The sequence below is a fragment of the Acipenser ruthenus genome, chromosome 24, assembly GCF_902713425.1.
Source record: "Acipenser ruthenus chromosome 24, fAciRut3.2 maternal haplotype, whole genome shotgun sequence".
NCBI classification, from domain to species: domain Eukaryota; kingdom Metazoa; phylum Chordata; class Actinopteri; order Acipenseriformes; family Acipenseridae; genus Acipenser; species Acipenser ruthenus.
Window position 1 is genome coordinate 5,795,686 of NC_081212.1, and position 19,429 is coordinate 5,815,114.

General features: G+C 38.9%; 2 protein-coding genes across 2 annotated transcripts; one reads left to right on the forward strand and one right to left on the reverse strand.

The window, feature by feature from the left end:
- Positions 1–5: 5 nt before the first annotated feature.
- Positions 6–2,805, reverse strand: LOC117963388 (phosphatidylinositol-glycan biosynthesis class W protein-like). The gene is made up of 2 exons (XM_034903354.2): positions 2,691–2,805; positions 6–2,199 (listed from the first exon to the last, which is right to left on the reverse strand). The coding sequence occupies exon 2, from the start codon at positions 2,186–2,188 to the stop codon at positions 677–679; it is 1,512 nt and encodes a 503-aa protein (XP_034759245.2). The 5' UTR covers positions 2,189–2,199; positions 2,691–2,805; the 3' UTR covers positions 6–676.
- Positions 2,806–2,920: 115 nt separating this feature from the next.
- LOC117964212 (unconventional myosin-XIX-like) lies at positions 2,921–19,428 on the forward strand. Its single transcript, XM_058998196.1, has 24 exons — positions 2,921–3,066; positions 5,163–5,307; positions 5,407–5,555; positions 5,910–6,023; positions 6,623–6,755; positions 7,375–7,444; positions 7,646–7,748; positions 8,250–8,346; positions 8,696–8,772; positions 8,968–9,058; positions 9,161–9,332; positions 9,764–9,837; positions 10,492–10,613; positions 10,831–10,944; positions 11,454–11,630; positions 12,978–13,115; positions 13,392–13,499; positions 13,755–13,825; positions 14,158–14,264; positions 15,765–15,952; positions 16,550–16,679; positions 16,934–17,019; positions 17,514–17,852; positions 18,084–19,428. The coding sequence occupies exons 1-24, from the start codon at positions 2,932–2,934 to the stop codon at positions 18,195–18,197; spliced, it is 3,054 nt and encodes a 1,017-aa protein (XP_058854179.1). The 5' UTR covers positions 2,921–2,931; the 3' UTR covers positions 18,198–19,428.
- Position 19,429: the final 1 nt, after the last annotated feature.

Consider the following 19,429-nt stretch of genomic DNA (forward strand, 5'->3'; position numbering starts at 1 on the left):
TAGCCACACATATCCCTAAAAAGACCAATATTCTTCACTTTTATGCAAAGGACATTTTGCAGTAAATAAATGTATTCAAACTGTTTTTGATTTGTTTCAGTTTTTAAAGTTCCAAGTCTTTATTTGCAGGCACAGCACTAATAAACAATACATTTAAAGCACAGTTATTCAACTGGGTTATATTACTAATAAAAACAACCTTTAATACAAAATACAGTACAGGTAATGGCATAATTTGATCAAAATAATGTGCACTTAACTGCATGCATTGTTGTTGCATTAGATTTATCTAATGTATATGCTGGTCCTGTTATTTCTGAGAGAAATGTTATCATATTGGTAAACGTTTATGGGCTACAATTTAACAATAATAAGTAAGATACAATTGATATGGTACATGCACCGACCAAAAAATAAATAAATAAATTGCAAAATTGCTCCATTGAATAATGTATTTATTCAAGCTTCAGCAATGCTTTTTCCAGTAGTGAACATTCAACAATTTTTCATGATTTATAATGTTGCAAAAATGCCTTTACAAAATATTACAAACCAAGTTCAAAGTTGAAGAATAGTAATCACGATGATGGAAGGAGGAAGTGACAATGGTCCTCCAGCTATTTAACCCTAACCATCTGATAACTGATGCATCTTGCATTTTTGCAATATGGTCAAATTACCAGAATTTCAAAGTCATTTTTTTGATATGCAAAATATAAATGACAGAACAATTAGCAAACATGTAAGACACAAGGACACAAACTGAAAACCAAGGGCTGCTATTAACAGTATCAAGCATCACATTTGTTAACCCAGTCATAACATTCGACAGCATGAAAAACAATAACTGATTTCGGTTTACAGCTTGAATAAGACAAAGATCGTCAATCTTTTTTGTGGTTTTATCTTCATCCAAGGGGGTGCCAGTATTTGGGTCTTGCGTAGTTGTCTCTTGAGCAATAATCCAAGAGGACGACACTGGAGAACATTTGGATAACACTTTTGAAAATACTAAAACAAGATCAGCAGTGATTAAACAACATAAGAAATACAGGGACTGGGCCATTGTCCATAGCAAATAAGAAAGATTTGCCATTCTACGAGACACTGGTTCAACGAATGACTGGCAAACATGAAGAAGTGTCCATAATCCAAAACTTGCCAACAGAAGCCACAATATTGCTTTGATCCAGTCCTTCACCAAAGCTCTTTTCTCCATCACATATAAACCCACCTGCACTCCAGCCATGTAGATGGCCACGTACCCAATGACAGAGAACACCCCTTCTCTATTGGCACTTAAAAATCCACCTGTTCTGTCGCTTCCATGCAAAATAAATGATTTGAGCTCTGTCATCTCAAGCGTTGTTTGATAAATTGCACCAATTGCAAGTGACACAATCCACGACTTATTGGCTGGGAAGAATGTTAAAAGCAGTGAGGCTACCACCCTCACTATTGCCAGGGTGAAAAAGAAATTCCAATGCACCCCATACTCTGAGACATGCTCGTGGTAGCCCAGAGCTTTGACGCTGATTAGTCGCACCATTCCAAGCACAACCAGCGGCCAAACCGAGAGCAACTGTTTGGTCACGTGACTGAATTTAGAAGCTGAAGCTTGCTTTTGCCTTGCTTCGGGACTGACAAGTGAGTTAGCCAAGATGAAGGATCCTACGCCGAAGTCCATGACTCCAGTCCCATAGGTTTCTGTTTTTGCATAACGTCTTGGAAATATTGCAAAGTCTACAGCCAGAATGCTAATTGCTGTTTTCACATTGACAAGCACACGGAACACTGTCACAAAAGGGGTACATTTGGTCTCTAACCTGGTTTCCAGAAAAGTCTTTAGAGTTTGATGAAACTGCACTGGGATAGTGTGCTTCCTCTTATGGTATATTTGGAACACCATGCTGACATCAATGACAGCTAAACCCAGAATTACCAGGAGAAGGACGTCACTTAGTACAGTACAGGACAAAACAAGAGGCACCACCACCATAGTGAAGTCAAGAAACAGATGAACCTTCCAGGAAAAGGGGTACACCCCCTTTCCTAGGAAGTACAAAATCAATACCAGTCCTCTGCTGATTAGGCATAGTGGTGCGAGTACTGAACCCAGTGATATCTCGCCCAAGCTGGTCCCATTCAGGTTACTGACGAATGCTTCCTTCAGGTCTTTGTCATGCATTTTGCTTCAAACTGAAATGAAATAAACATGTAATAAATAATTAATTGAATGTATAAAATGTCATCCAATACAGTATTAGGAATGGGAATACGAGTCCCATTGCATATCTATCTATCTATCTATCTACCTATAGGTAGCTAGATAGACAGACAGATAGAGAGACAGACATAATAGTGGTGTTCTCATGTACAAGGCAGTTCATTTGACTAACAGCATTTCATTTTCTGCCTTAGAAAGAAACATGTAATGGAACCGTATAAGCAGCTCCTGTTATTATGGTATTGTCTGTCCTTAATAATTTAAGTCCGTGTCATTGACGCACAACGTCGAACCATTTTTACTCGAAAATACAAAACAGAGAACAAATAGTACTACCAACTCCTCAAACACAAAACACTACACTGCATTACGGCAAACGATGAAAAGATTTTTCAAAAACATGCAAATCACTCATTTGAAATTGCTTTAAAAAGGCGTTTTAGCTTGCAAAACCTGTATTTACCTTCACTTCCGCGTTTGGTAACGAAGCAGGTGTAAAACGTCAGAGGGACGTGCTGGAATACGGTGACGTTTATCACAGAACCTGGAAACCGGGCTGAGTTTGAGGAGAGATTGGCTTCACTGAAATTCCACGACTGGAAGGGCGAGACTGACTGACTAGCTGAGAATATGATATAGCTTTAACAAGTCATGGCGGAATAATAACGCAGAGAGTTGGAATCCAGGTCACTTTATGTACCACCATGGCTGCTAGTTCTAGTAACAAGTCCTGGAATAACAGCACGTTTACCAATGGACATGAGGTCGGGAGCCGTGCCAAGCCCAGCAGCCGGGACTCTGAACTACGGCAGGGTCAAAACTCTACCCTACAGAAAAAGGTACTTGGGACTGCAATGTTTTTGTTTGCTATTACGTTGTGTTACCTAGACAACTGTTTAAAATGATGGGAATGACGTTAACTACTGGTGTGCAAAATTCATAACTCAACACTAGCACAATCAGAGATCCTGGATGTTATTTTAACGTCTGAGGTTTAAATCAGCCAATCAAAACGTCTTACTTACGTTGACCACATTTTTCCATGTTTATCTCCTTCACCCCGCAAACGAATTGACAGACTCTGTAACTTTACAGTAAACAGTAATAGTGTACAGTACTAGAAAGCGATGATGACTAAATAAACATGGAACTAGAACCGTCTGGTATTTTAGAGACGACTTTTGTTTTACGTTACGTTAAAATAGGCTACGTGTCAGCGCTTTCATGACCACATACATAGCACTGACTGAATTACCCAAAGGCTCTTTTAACCTTCACTTCATATTTGCATAGTCATATCCCGAAACCATATCCACTTAGTGCTCACTTAGCGTGCTAAATGTTTTTTTCGAGTGAGAAAACGCGCTTAGTATCCATAGCACTCGTGTAACACGTGCATCTGTCCCAAAGATGTCTTATTCTGAAATGTTTTACTCGGTCAGTTTTTATGCGGGCCACTTTTATTTGGGTTTATTATTTTTTAGCCTGTGCTGATGGGCCAAATATTCTAAACGTGCCCCCAAAAAAGAGCAGGCCAGTACAAGTTGTTTTCTTTTTTCTTTTACGGTCAAGACCTAGTTCTGTATTTTTAAATCTGCTCTTCTTTCCATTGCATACAGTAAATTAGGTTCACTCCGCTTGCATAGCAGTTTGAGACTCCAGGTTTTACTGTGAGCATAATTACACCTGTGCTTTCCCTTCCTGTTGTGTCTTATTAAGATCAGTTGTGACTAATTTAAGCTCACTGTAAAACCTGGACTGACTCAAACTGCTATATAATTATGTCCTTCCCTTGCCATTTTTAACTTCAAACTAATTTCCACAAATATTTAAATGTCTCAGTATTTGTCCCATGATTCCGAATCTGTCACAGTCCCATATGCATGTATACAAAATAAGGAGTCCAGGAAACTTAACCTTTTGTGTATTGTAATGACAACATAAACCATCTGTCAGCTTGTCTGAGTTCCCCTTAATCATGATCTACTTCGACTACAGAGAGTGTCTGTTTGATCCTGTAATTTCCAGTTGACTTGTCTACTTTGTTTCAATGCACAACATTTCTATTCCAACCCTACAATACACAAGAGATTAAGTTTTCTGGCCTCCTTATTTTGTATACATGCATATGGGACTGTGACAGATACAAAATCATGGGACAAATATTGAGACATTTAAATATTTATTTGTGGAAATTAGGAGTGAAGAGATGCCAGTTGTGCTGTGGGGCTGTTCTTTGCAAATTACCTCAGCCCTTGATTGTTTAAATATCACTTTAGTGCACAAAGTGTAACATTGTCTTCTTAAAGATCACTGTAAAAAAGCAGCTTTTCATTTCAACTTGGCCTTCGCAGGCAGTGGTATTTCTACAAAAGGGATTACATCTACAGTAGATAGGTAACATTAAAATGTCCTTGAAGTTGAGGCAAGGTGAAGTTCAGTGTTTAAATTCCGCTGAAGCTTGGTGAAGCCACTGAACACAGAACGCTTATTCAGCAATGCATGAAAACAAATCAAGTGAAACAGTGCAGGAGTTATCAGTCAGAAACTTCACTTGTACATACTTCAGCTGTTTAAGGGCATGCCAGATCCCCAGTACCATCACCAACTTTCACCCTTGTTCTTGTCGTAGCCCTGACCCACAATTTGAACACAAACCCCATTAGCGTCCTCTTTATATCAGACCCTGCAAATGCACATTTCAGGTCCACTATTTTCAAATGCATAATAACTTTTGCCATCAGCATTGTAGATTCTTATTTAAAGATGTGATCCTTCACATTTTCTTGCTATGGTGCTATTCAAGTTTCCGTAGCATTTCTAAAACAAAATACTAGTAAACTCGCTTCCCTTTTTGACAATATCATCACTTGAATAATATGGTCCTTCAGATGTTTGTAATTGTTAAAAATAAACCCTGCATATTGTTTTGAAGGTTAATGGTTTCAAGAAGCAGGCCCAGTCCCATCACACTACACTTGACTTGTTGGAAGGTGAAGTCAAAGCCTTCTTGATTGATGAAGATGAGCTGCACACGTTTGACGATCTCACTAAAGTCAATCCCGTGACCACTACAACAGGTATGTTCTTCAGCACCTGAGCATGTTGTGTTGTTTTTTCGGATTGTCGTTCGATGCACTGTGCTTTGTCTGATGCACATTTCTTCCTTGTTGTTCCAGTTCTGAAATGTCTGCATGCAAGGTATTCTGCGGATGTGTTTTACACTCATGCCGGGTGTACACTTGTCGCTGTTAACCCTTTCAAGCACGTTCCCTGCCTCTACTCTCTTGACGTGATGAAGGAGTATCATGTGGACCCTCAGCCCCAGGTAGATGCATTTATTAAATAATTGCAGTTCTAGTGCAGTGCAGTACAGTACATTACCCTTCTGTAGTATTGATACAGGTCAATTTAACCAGCTTTACTTGGTCAATAGCATTTACAGTGATCGCAAGTAACCGCTTTTCAATAACAGATCGACATTTTTGAAAGCTATTTTTTAAATTCATCAATAGCTGAATAATATAGTATGTGCAAAAAAGGCTAGATTTTACATAGGCTGACCTGGGTAACTGAACTGCGTATCTGGAGAAATAGAAATATATTTAATTGGCATGTTTTATAAGCTGTACAAACAGACCCGGGGCTGATCTGTGTGCTTTTCTTTGTTCTTCTTTTTTAGGATCTCAAACCTCACGTATTCATTCTTGCTGAACAAGCTTATAGGAATGTCCAAGGCCAGGTGGAGCCGGTAAACCAGTCGCTAATAGTGAGTGGGGAGAGTGGAGCTGGAAAGGTAAGAAGTCACTAACCTTGATTGTATTGGTTCCTGTACCCATATAGCTGACTGAAGTCACGCAGAGACTAATGAATAGATACTGAATGACGGACATGAGCAGCTTTGATGGTGCTGTAAGAGTGAGTGGTTCAAATTCTGCTATTGAAACCAGTTGAAATTGTATAAAGAATCATTTAGATATCCCTTCATACAGAAGATAAAAAATAATAATTCAAAAGTTGTTTTCGCCAGCTTTAAACATGGTTGAGTCAAATGGAAAATGATTGATCTCCCTGGTGTTGGCAGTGAAATGGATCGCTATTGGTCTGTTTTGCTCACTTGGCATTTTCATCTTGGAACTTAACATTCAAAACTGCCCTGGTGTTGTCCTGTGTATTGGCAGCTATAACATGTGCAGAGATGGTACAGTTTTATACTGGCCTTTCCTATTATGTTTACTTGTACACAACAGAGATGAGAATGCATCCAATTCTCAGCTTATTCAATGCTTGCATGTTTTTTTTAATATTGAGAATATCAGAGTCTCTATGGGTATTTGCATTTACAGCTGTGGTGTGGGGGTAGTATGCTACTAACATAACCCTAACCCTGAACAGACCTGGACGTCTCGCTGCCTCATGAAGTATTATGCAACAGTCGCAGCTTCATCATCGTCCCAGAAATGTCAGGATATGATAGAAAGGATAGAGAGGAGAGTGCTGGAGTCCAACCCAGTCATGGAAGCCTTCGGTAAGCTATAAACAAAACAACAGCTAAACTCTAGTAAGTGGTGTTACTGCTGTGTGTGTGTGTGTAGGACAGACCCCCTCTCATCTGGTGATAGCACTTACTGTAAGCGATCTCAAAAGTCCAATGCAGCTGTGTTTTATAGGCAATGTAGTATCACTGTTCCGTTTCCCATCATTGCCATGTGTGAAAATGTTGGATCTCTTTGTGCTTTTAATTAAGCATCTTAAACAACTTCCAGAAAGTCTCGTGCATATTACCGTGTGCTGCTATGTGTTCCTTTTCTGTTACTATTTTAAATGAATTGCATGTGTGGCCTGTTAAAGTCATCAATTAAATTAGACAATCCCTAATTTGCCTATTTTGAGAATTGTCCAAGATATTCGGTTACATTAGTTTGATTTCATATGCACAACAAATCAAAACTACAGAAGCAATGGGGTGTTCTAATACATTTGCACGCTGCTGCATAGAGGAATTTGTAAACCTGGATGGGATGATTACTAGTATAATTCCAAACACTGAGATATGTAATCTTAGTTAACAGCAACGCAATACAACAGGCAGCTAGTTCAAATACATGTACATTAAAGGGTTTGTTTTTACTGTACCTGATCCACAGGAAATGCACGCACCTTGAGGAACAACAACAGCAGTCGTTTTGGAAAGTACATTCAGCTCCAGTTAAACAGGTAAATACTCAGCATGGACTACTCTACAGCTACGGCCAAACACTTTGCATCACCCTAGAGAATTAACTCAATCCTAAAATTATAGGTGATGCAAAACTTTTGGCCATAGCTGTAGGTCTGCCACTGTTAAGTACACTGTATGATCCCATACTCAATTACGGCATTTTTTGTTTCTCCTTATTTATTTTTTTTGGCGTCCAGATCACAACAACTAGTTGGGGCTTCCATCCAGACTTACCTGTTGGAGAAAACAAGGGTCACCTGCCAAGCTGCCAGCGAAAGGAATTTTCATATATTCTATCAGGTAACTCTACCATTAAACTAACATACTGAGAATCGGCTTATTTAGTGTCTCGAAGACACTGGACTGCACTTCACCGTGTTAGAACAACACATAGGAGGTGCGGCTACCTCCTCGATAAGTGGGGAATTAAGGAGTCGCCTAACTGTGACTGAGGTGAAGTGCAATCCATCACTCACATCACCAGCACACGCTTTTGCAGGAGGTACAAATGGAATCCATCTGGCAACCCCATACTCCATCAAATGGCTTTCCAAACTCAACCTACAGCTAGAAACTCGGTCCGTTGCTTTTCAGATCCCATATGAAAGAGAGAAGGAGTTGTTAACACATGGTTTTTTTAGGTTGAATGATTTAACAAACACTAATCAATATATAAAGATGAGGCACTTTGTTAAACAGTGTGAAAGCTGCATTTTGTGTAAAAGAGAAAGTGAAATGATTTTTATACCTGCTCTGCTGCTTGGAGCTGCTTTCTAATCTCTTTACAATCTGTGAGTTTAGGTCATGAAGGGAGCCACTGAGCAGGAGAGGCTGCAGTGGAAGCTCCCAGGTGAAGCGCAGTTCTGCTGGCTGCCAAATGCTGATCAAAAGCTGGAAGGTAAATAATAATGGTCTGCAGAACATTCAGGTTTTTCCCTTCAGAGTGCTGCAGCATGTCTTTTTACATAACTTCTATTGCTATTGGTTTTGCTAAGGATTATTTGTCTTTTTAGATGTCATAACCTTCACTTTTTTATAGTGTTGATATCATGAAAGTGTTCCCAGGGCTGTTTCTGAGCTAACTGTAGAAATCCTCTGGGTTACATTCTATATGCATCAATTTGGTAATACTGTCTAAAGTTCCCAGATGTTGCAGATATTGCTGATTTTAATCAAATCTATCAGTCCATGTGAGGACCAAAAGAGAGACTAAGTGATTTTTTTTTTTGTTTTCATTTTTATTGCAGAAGACTCTTTTGAAGTAACCAAAGACGCCATGCTGCACCTAGGTATCACTAGTCGAATGCAGAGGCAGATATTCAGGGTAAATGAAATCTCCATTGCCTTTTAAACATTTACACTTTTCATGCAAAATGCATCTATTAAACCTATGCTGTGTGCTATGACAGAGCAGTTGTTTAACCCTGATTCGGGTCTATTGAGAGCTTTCAGATGTCTGAAACGTGAAATGCTGTAAGGCTTGAATGCTGGTTTTAGCTTGTGTTTTTGTTAAACACAGATACTAGCTGGTCTCCTTCACCTCGGTAACATCCAGTTCTCAGCTCCAGCTAATGAGTCTCAGCCGTGTGAACTGGACTTGCAATCCAAAGGTAAGAGAACAAGGTATTCAGACTGGGCTAATGGTGAGCTGGCATTAAAACGGAACCTCTCGGAAGAAGGGAGCTTACTGTTTCTGATCCAATTCCCTGTAGGCTACCTGCAGACGATGGCAGTGCTGTTGAAGGTCCCGCAGGAGGAGGTTCTGGCTCAGCTCCTGGTCCGCACCATCAGAGCTGGGAGGCAGCAGCAGGTGTTCATGAAGCCTTGCTCACAAACAGAGTGCGGCATGAGGAGGGACTGTCTGGCCAAAGTCATCTATGCCAAGTGAGTGACGTTGCCTTTAACTCGTTCAACACTGCTCTTATACAGGTTTCCCACAGTAAAAGCATGGCAAAGTGTGATAAAGCACAGTAAAAGCATGGTTAAGCATAGGTAAGCATTGTAAAGCCGAGAGAGGTATGGAAAAAGCATGGGAAAAAGCATGGGAAATGTGCAAAACTACCATGCAAAAATGCCATGGTAAACGTTTATAAGGATGTACACAATGCAGCTCCACTCAGAACTGCAGACTGCGCTACTAGTATCGGAAAGATAACTTTTGTCAAAACTGCAGACCAGTTAAAAAAAAAAAAATCTACATAACATTTATCTAGTTTAACATTTGAATACATTTATTATTGATTCATACAAATGCCGGAAACTGTCACCCAAGATGAAGCTTTTCCTGTCATGTGTTTGTTCCTGTCTTGTTGCAGGGTGTTTGACTGGTTGGTAACATTCATAAATGGAAGCATCTGTGCAAACTCCTCCAGGTGGAGCAATTTTATAGGTAAAAGCTGTATATTGTTTATATGAAGGATCTGCAATTTCTGTACAATTTACCGATTGCGGTGTAAATTGAATTTTCCAGTGAAAATTCCCAATTTTGAAAGATACCAGCTGCATCACAGATTGGAAATGTTTCTGATAAAATTATACTTTTTTAATATTAATGAGTCCTTTAGCAGATGCTTTTATCCAAAGCGACTTGCAGAGACTAGGGGGTGAGCTATGCATCAACAACTGCTGCTGCAGAGACACTTACAATAGGACCTCAGTTTTAAGTCTCATCCGAAGGATCGCTCTGTCCAGTACAAGAAGGCGACATTTCACTTGCCTGTTATATTTACATGTATTTAATTTTGTTTGATGGTGAAAATACTGTAGAATGTCTTTTAAAAGGTGGGCATTAAAAAACAAAATATTCTACAATCTAGCATTTACTGTTTTTCAGGCAAGCATTTAAATATTTAGTAACATTTGTTGTATAATAACTCTTGAGAAAATGATCAGTTGACAATGCTGTTTTTCTGCTTTAATAAATATTATATTTAAATCGTGAAATATCTTGAAATACCTATTTTTAGACCGTGAAATAAGCCATTTTTTACCATGGAAAAAAACACAGCCCTAGTGATCATTATTCTTTCAATCACACCTGTAGGTTTGCTGGACGTCTATGGCTTTGAATCATTTGTTCTTAACAACCTGGAGCAGCTATGCATTAACTATGCCAATGAGAAGCTGCAGCAGCACTTTGTGGCACATTACCTCAAGGCCCAGCAGGTAATACAGACACTGTGAAACTGCACAATAAATATACAAGATCAGTCTTAAAACAGCTCCTTCCGTTAAATGCAACGGCAGAGTAAATTGTACAGCTGTGTATTTGCTGATAGACATGTACTGTATTTATCCTGAATAGATGGTTCTGAACATTGAGACTGGTGTTGATTTATAACAAAATACCATATTCTACACCTGCTTTTTTGTCTTTTTTTAGGAGGAGTATGCAGCAGAGGGACTCGAGTGGTCCTTTGTCAGCTACCAGGACAACCAGAGCTGTCTGGACCTAATCGAAGGGAGTCCCACAAGCATTTTCTCCTTGCTTAACGAGGCAAGTTCATTTTTGTATCTCTCTGATTGTGATTCAGATTTGTATCTATTATTAGGCTTGAAGTACCACCAACAGCTAATGATTTTTTTCAAAACATGCATGAATTTCTAGTGCATACAAGACAGACAGTCACTAAAACTGTACGTTGTGCAGCTACAGTGATTTACTGCAATACAAATTAGAACGAGAAAAAAAGAAAGCTGGGTGAAACTGTTTTTTTAATATTGGAGATGGATATGTAACCTTTCCTCCATGACTTCCATTATAATTAAGTAAACACACCTGAAATTGACCTCAAGATCTAATCATTTTGGAGGTGAATAACTTTGATTTGGTACCACAAATAACTTTTTCATTTTTCCAGGTCGTAACGTGTTGAGAGAATTATGCTATGTGTTTCTCCGCCCCACCTAAAGAAAACAAACATGCCTATCTTCCAAAAACACATTCCGATTTAAAAAGAAAAACATTCCAGTTAATGATATTTTTCTTTCCATTCTATTTCCAAGGAGTGTCGTCTGAACCGTCTTTTCGATGCCAAGCAGTTTAAAACTCGTCTCGAGAAAGCCCTGTCCAGCAATGCCTGTCTGAGCTGGGACAAGTTCAAAGAGAGCCCTCACTTCATAGTGTCGCATTACGCTGGGACTGTCAGCTACCAGATTGAGGGCATGATGGAGAAAAACAAGGTGAGCTTTCAGGCAGGACCCTGTGCAAGCAGTGCAGTGTGTGTCAAAGTCGGATACAGGTTGTGTGGGTTACATTACAGTATTGATACCGTTCAGGTTATGCTACAGATAGCATAATTATTGTATTCAGTGGTTAACCCTTTGCGGTCCATTGTCGGACTGGGTCCGACATTGCAATTATTCTTCACAGGTCCTTTGTCAGACTGGGTCCGACATCATTATAGCAACGCAATAAACGGGTGTTTAGTCGTTTTTTCTCCGGAAAAAGCCGAGAAAACCATTCAATTGCCGAGTGGTAGCGACAGGAGCCGAGACAAGTCGGGGGAAAAAAAAAAAAAAAAAAGGCGTATTTCATGAATAGTCATACATGGTATCAGGTATCAGATAATGGGCGTCCATAGTAAACAAGCTGGCTAAGTGCGTCAGCGCACTGAGACTATCATGGACATTTGCAGAGCTTTTTTCAGATGTTATAGTAATAAAATAATGACTTGGATCGCATTATTGAGGAGTTTGGTGATAAAACGAGTGATCTGGAGATGATCGATCGGTATGTACGACTATTATTATTATTATTATTTATTTCTTACACAGCTGAACGAAAGGCTGGGGAGGGGCTGGAGATGCCTAGTGTGTGCTTTGTTGATATGCAGGGCCATTTAAACCCGTTTGACTGTGAAAAAAAATACTTTTAAACAGCGCGTATAAAATTAACTGCGCGTGTGAAAATTAATTAGACCTGGCGTGCCTGACGCGCGATTAATAAATGGACCGCAAAGGGTTAATGCTGTTTATGTTCCTACAAACAAAGTGAAGCAAAAGGTACAACTGTTGGGCGATCTTTTTAAAGTTTTTAAATTCTGATTGTCTTTAAAAAAAAAAAAAAAACATTAAAATTGCTGTCTTTTTTCAGCTTTTTGTCACATTGAAATATAAATTAAAAAGGTTAAAGTATTCCGTGAGTTTTTTTGTAAATGAGTGATTGACAGTAGTATTTCTCCGTTTTTAGTAAACCTTGATTTTATAACTTGCATGATGTACTGTATACTGTGATATTGAGGTGATCATGGTACTTCACAATGACTGATGCATGCCACCTCCATACCAATTCATGCACTGTTCTTCTTAAAGCATCATACTGCAAGAGCTTCAATGAGATTCTCCCAGGCTTTAGAAATTCTGTTAATATAGTTGTCATTTTGTTTTTGTGCTATGCATTGTGTGAATGCTGCATATATTGCATATAATGGCTTCTACTGAAAACTAAAATCACAGGCAAGTAAACCTTTGCAGCTAATCCCAGCTGTCAGCAGTGTGTAAGAATGCGTCTCGATCGTTCTCCTCCAGGACCCTGTGCCTCTGGAGCTGATTCAGCTGCTGCAGAAATCGCAGGATTCTCTGCTGCAGGATCTGTTTGTTGAGCAAAAGGAACAAAACGACAACAGAGGCCAGAGCAAGGTCATCACCGTTGTCTCCAAGTTCAAGGTCTGTATTCTTGACAGAAGAGCCAGATGACAGGTCTGTTTTTCACGTCTATTGAATCTTATATCGGCCGTGACCACATGCTACTGCATATGCAATTACATGTACCCATCATTTCTGTGTTCAATGATAGTTCAAGCTGTGTAATACACTGAGTATAGTACATGGTCACATTAATGTAAAATCCATGTACCCTGTCACTATCTATCTTGCATCTAATGTACTGCTTCATCCATATTCAGCAAAGAGGGCATTCATCTTCTGTTTCTCCTTGTGCAGAGTTCACTGGAAAGTCTGATGCACATTTTGCACAGCACCACTCCACACTACACCAGGTGCATCAAGCCTAACTCTGACTGCAGACCAATGACCTTTAAAAAAGAGGAGGTACAGCATGTGCTACTTTTAATAAGCGTTACTTTGAAACAAGTGCTTTTCAATCATACAGGCAACCTGGGCCTGATTTTCAAATCTTAGTAACGTACATTGAGTAAGATAAATGTGTGGAACTGCAAAAAGCAAATTGTATTTTTGCATATTTTAGTTATTACTTCAATGAGCAAAACAAAGCTTTTTTTTTTAAATGAAGACTAAACAGTATAAAACCTTAACGCAAACTCTTAAAAATCCTTTTCAAAACAGGTGATTACTCAGCTAGAAGCCTGTGGGATAGTCGAGACGATTAATATAAGTGCAGCTGGGTTTCCTATAAGGTATGTGTCTATTACTAACATGATCATCATATAGAGGTTCCACACGGGTTATGTATTAACTGTGCTGTGTACAAATGCCACACAGTACATAACAGTGTATCATATAAACATCCATTTTAATGCATATTGATAGGAAAGCAGTCCTGCTGATTTGCTTAAAATAACTATTGCATCTGAACAGAATTAGTTTTATTGTTTTTATATATATATAAAAATATTTAAGTTTGGGTTAGATCTTTCATAAAAGTCAAATGTTAATTAAGATTCGTTATAAGCAGTAGGTTGATTTATGCTTGTATGTTGATCATACAACTTTCTGTTTATATTTGCAGGCTACCTTACCAAAGTTTCATGGATCGGTATGGCCTGATCCAAAACCCTCAGCAATTGTATCCAGTGTCCGGAGTTAATGGCGCCTCTCCTGCTAAAAAGAAAAGCGGTATGTTCTGATTCAAATGTTTTTTTTTTTTACCGTTTTTATATTGCTACTTTACTAAAAAGCACGGAAATTGTCATTCTTAAACACAAGAATTACAAATAGAGTAACATGGTATCCATGTTTCTGGCACTATGCTGAGCCTTCTCTTATTGGGGACTGTTATATTAAGTTTTCTTAAGACCTGCGTCCAGTGATATAACATTAGAATACATTGGTATTGCTCTTATGCTTTAGTATTGTTCAGATATGGCCAAATGTTTTGCAGCACCCAGAATTTTAGGATTTGAGACATCATTTAAATCTTTTATTTAACATCATGTAATCAAAGAAACTACAAAATGGTATTGCAGTCTACTGGATGCCATAATAATAGTACAGTATTTAATGTCACATTTTTCCATTTCTGTCAGTTTTTCATTAAGTATATGGAAAACCTATGAAGTGGTGTGTAACTCAATATGTTAACGTAACTTTTGGCCATAGCTGTAGAACTCTTTCCTTCCTCGTGTGTACTGATCATTTCTCTCCCTTTCTGTTCTGTCTCCTGATCTCTTCTCTGCTCCCTAACTGGACGCTTTCATCTTTTTGTCCTGCTCTCCCTCTCTCCTGTAACTTGCCCGTGCTGGAAAAACTTTGTACTGGCGATCACAAAAATATTGTTCAAAAGCCAATTAGAAACGTTATGGATGGTATTGATCTAAATGAGAATCTGAAGGTAAACATGTTTTGAGTTTCCATTTTTTTCAAATGATCTGAGCTTCATTTTAATTTATATTAAGTAAAGATGAAAGGATCCTTTAAGTGACACATTTATAGACCGATACATTCTCCACTCCTGTTTCCACAAGAACTAAAATAAGCTTGCTTTGCGCTTGTCTGGGGAATTGTAAGAGCCTGGAATGAACAGTCTTCCTCGTTCCTTTCAAATCATGTTCCGATATAACCTTTCAGCTCTGTCAGCCCCACTTACTGTAAATGTCAAAATAAAAGCAACAACGCTAATGAAGATAAATCAGCTTTGTCACGTATAATTCAATATACAGCAGTGTGCACATTTATTAGAACACCCCATGCTTCTGTTTTGAATTGTGCATATGAAATCAAACCACTGGAACTGAAAATCTTGGAAAATTGTCAAAATATACAAATTAATGCTTGTCTAATTTAATTGATGACTTTAATAGGCCACACATGCAATTCATTTAAAATAGCAAGAGAAAAGAAACGCAAAGCCACAAATGGTGAAATGCAGTTGCTTGAGATGCCTTATTAAAGCACAAAGTGGTCTAACGTTTTCACACAAGTGCATATTGTTTCTATAGCACTGATTACTGACCGGAAATTGAAATTCTCACACCCTGCGTTTTTCATGCCGGTAGGTATATAAATGAAAAACCTTTCAGGTGTTCTAATAGTTTCACGCGACTATATTGTGGTAAGTCACCCCCCCTGTCTCTTAGGATCAGGTTCTAAGCTCCTCCCCTCCTTTCTCTCCCCTAGGGCTGGGTGCTGTGGGTGCTGTGGAGGCTGGTGAGGATGCCTTGGGTTCTGCTGTCCGTGACATTATCAATGTTGCCACGTCAGGCCAAGCTGTATCTTCCACAGTCCGTGGCCAGCCTGAGAACAAACCTAGCAGCAGCTTATTAGTGCACTGTGGGAAAACTAAAATATTCATGACTCATTCCATGGTAAGCACTACATTAAACAGTACTCTCTGGAATGTACTTCTACTGGTTGGTTTTCATGACCTTGGTGCAGAGAAGCCTATTTTGGTGCAGTATTTAAATCCTCCATTATTTATATCAATTTGACTCCACTTTAATTTTTAGCATTTGTAAGTAGTCTAATCTATATACAAATTAGTGTTCTACACATGCAATCTCATACACATTTAAAATTAGTCATTTATTTTAACTCTGTAATACCCAAGTGTTTTTTTGCAATGAGAAAAGCTACTTTTATTTATGCAACTAGATTCTGTTTTTTTTTCTTGTACAAAACACCTAATGTACAGCATATGAAAAATTCCGGCTTGGGAGGCTGGATTTCAAAAATAATAATGTAGAGGGGTGGCTAAGCATTGTATCGGACGTGATACAGGGTTGAACTGGTGTGGTTCTTGGGAGTGTTTACCGATATTCGAAATACGTATCAATGATTTAAACGTGTTTAATCTTAAAGTTTAAACATTTAGTAAAATAAACAGCGTGTGGTAACCCTAAACAAAGTATGCACTTAGTGGTGACCTCACGGTACCATCCCTACTATCCTGCTCTCACCTGTAGCTGGAGCTGTTGGAGAGTGTCCGAAGCCAAGCCCTCTCCCGGAGAGCCTTTTGCATCCAGCGCTGCTGGAGAAGGTACCTGCGGAGGAAGCAGGCGCGACAGCAGAGAGCTGCAACCAGAATCCAAGCAGGTAAATCCCTTGCAAAACCCAGTCATGTATTACCACATGATAACACTGTCCCTACTCTAAACACAGTAATACATCGAACCGAAGATTAACACTATGTAGATAGCTTAAACTACTGTTTGAAGGCTTTTTGAGAGCATTTTATATACCAGTTAGTACCAGTATAAATGTTTGTGTAGCTATATAATAGTATTAGTGTCTATATTAGTACTGTAACTCCCTGACACTGTAGCCTGATTTCCTTTCCTCATCCTTAGTTGTCAGGTCCTGGTTAACAAGAAGATGGATTGCAAGAAGGCACAAAGCAGCTCAAGTTATTCAGAGGGCTTGGAGAACATGGAGAGTAAGTTCATAATCCAAAAGGACTTGCAGCAGTACTTATAATATGCCCACCACTTGGTTTCTATTTTTTTGGGGGGGGTTGCTTGCTACCCAAGTCATTTCACTGTACACTATTCTTACTGAACAATACTGTACGGTGTAAATAAATGTCCCTGAAAGACCAAACTGGTATGGCCTAGGGCAGGGGTCTCCAGCCGTGGTCCTGGAGAGCTACTGTGGGTGGTTATTGTTTAAACCAATCTCTGTTACTTAATTAAACCAATTATTGGCTTAATTAGTCAAGATTAACAGGTGTTCCAGATCTTTAGCCACTTATGATGTAAAGAGACCTATAAAACCTGCTGGACAGGGGCTCTCCAGGACCAGGGTTGGAGACCCCTTGCCTAGAGGGACTTGATTTAGACAGAATACACAGAAGTATAGCGTTCAGAAAACTGTTCAGACTTGAATATCCATGCATGTTTCAGTGGATGAAACGACTGTTTCTCTGTGTAGACCCTGATGGATGCCTTGGCCGCAGCAGAGCTGGACGACACCATGGAGCTTGAAGAGCAGCTGGTATCTGTGCAGGGGTCTCCAGTGAGAGCTGTTAAAGGCTTCACACAGTCATCAGCAGGCACACCTCAAGCCCGGGAGCCTATGGTGGTCCAGTCGTGGCCCTTTGGCTTGGCCCTTTCTTCAGCCCCCTGCCTCAGCATGACTGTCACTGCCAGTGGGCTGCAGAAAGTCATGTCTCTCCTGGCCTGCTTAAAGCTCTCATTCAGGAATGCAAACTACAAAGTGGAGACCAACCAGTTTAGTCAGGGAGTTGCATCAGTAAGAGCACAACCACAGGTAAGAAAGTGTTTTAGATCACATATTTTTAATGTATGTATTTAACTGTATATGTTATGTACACTTATCCACCTATCAAGAACCTTGTTTTTACCTCGGTGAAAAATACAGATGAAATGATTTGCTGAAGTTGAAATGACACACACTGTGCCCCAGTGTATATTATCTCAGGGGTAAAACGTATACAAATGGTTTCAGTTGCTAACCTGCTTTCTGTTTTTTGCCCCTTAGGAAACCATTAAGTTGCATCTCAGGCGATCACCCTTGCTTTATGCTGACGTTTGTCCAGGAAAGAAAAGTGATCTTATCACTGGCTATAACCAGATTTTACTTGAAAAAGCATGATTGCTGCCTACACTACAAGCTGCCTTCCTGCATTACTGCCTTTTGATAAATATATTTATCACTTTGCTCTAGCTGCCTTTTGAAAAATACAACACTATACCAATTAAAACTACAGTATTTAATCTTCAGATTCAATCAGGTTAAATCAATGTTTTACCAAGTGCCTTCACCTCAGGGCCATTGATTTGAAGCAGTGAACTTGAAGTTATTTATATTCGTATTAGCAGCTGAAATTATGTTATACACATATTTTGATATTTCTGTTCTTTTGTTTAATTGAACCCTGATTTGTTGGATTTTCAGTTTTTGGGAAGCATTGCTTCTGCATGGATGACATCTGAGACATGAAAGCTTATGTTTAGTTTAAAAAAAAAAAATAGGACAATACTACAGCTTACTGTTTGAAATGAAATCCTTTTGTAGATATATTTAATGGGGGGGAAGCATAGTCGATGCATGAGAACAAACTACATAAGCATTAAAAAAAATAACAGGAGCATGGCAATATTTTTTCAAACCGCTGCTTTTCCTTTTTTATAATAATTTTTTTGGACTGGGGAGAGGTTTGTTTAAATCTGTACCTGACACTAATTCCCTCTAGAGTGCCTTTATTAAAACATAACAGTTAAACCCTGATATAAATTACATAGTTCCTGAAGTAATTAAACTGATTAACTTGCCTTATTACCCATCAAATTATATTCAGTTGTTGTATCAGGGTTTGCGTACACTTGACTGTGCACTGTACCTGTAGCTAATGTTTTCGGATCAGGTCAATTGCATTATACCATTCACGTCTATAAAGCTGTTGTATAGAAACACTAGTCACATTTTCAGACCAATATTTGGGTATGTATTTGAACTGGAATTCATACAGCTTTGACGTGCTTGATTTAAAGTAAATTGATGTTTAAATACAAGTCGTATTGATTTGTTTTATATGTAAAGGGAACAGCAATAAATGTTATTAATAAAGTGGGGTTTTTTTGTTTTTTTAAAGCTACATTTCCACACAGTACAAACTCTCATAACTCTAGTTGCAGTGTTTTGCTAATAACAGCAAGAAAGTCAGATTAGAAAATGCAACACTAGAGACAGGAGACCAGTGCAAATCCAAAACTGAACTCCTAAGACAAGACTGGGCGAGCTACAGTGTAGCACTCAGAGACGGGATGTGCAGCATTCAGTATAACCTCATTATGTATTTAATTAAATTACTTAACAAATTAAAG

Excerpts from the sequence above, each read along its gene's own strand:
- LOC117963388 (XM_034903354.2), bottom strand. The coding sequence starts at position 2,188 with ATGCATGACAAAGACCTGAAGGAAGCATTCGTCAGTAACCTGAATGGG.
- LOC117964212 (XM_058998196.1), top strand. The coding sequence starts at position 2,932 with ATGGCTGCTAGTTCTAGTAACAAGTCCTGGAATAACAGCACGTTTACC. Across the intron at positions 6,024-6,622 it reads GGGAGAGTGGAGCTGGAAAG|ACCTGGACGTCTCGCTGCCT; the intron begins GTAAGAAGTCAC and ends AACCCTGAACAG. Across the intron at positions 10,945-11,453 it reads TTTTCTCCTTGCTTAACGAG|GAGTGTCGTCTGAACCGTCT; the intron begins GCAAGTTCATTT and ends TCTATTTCCAAG.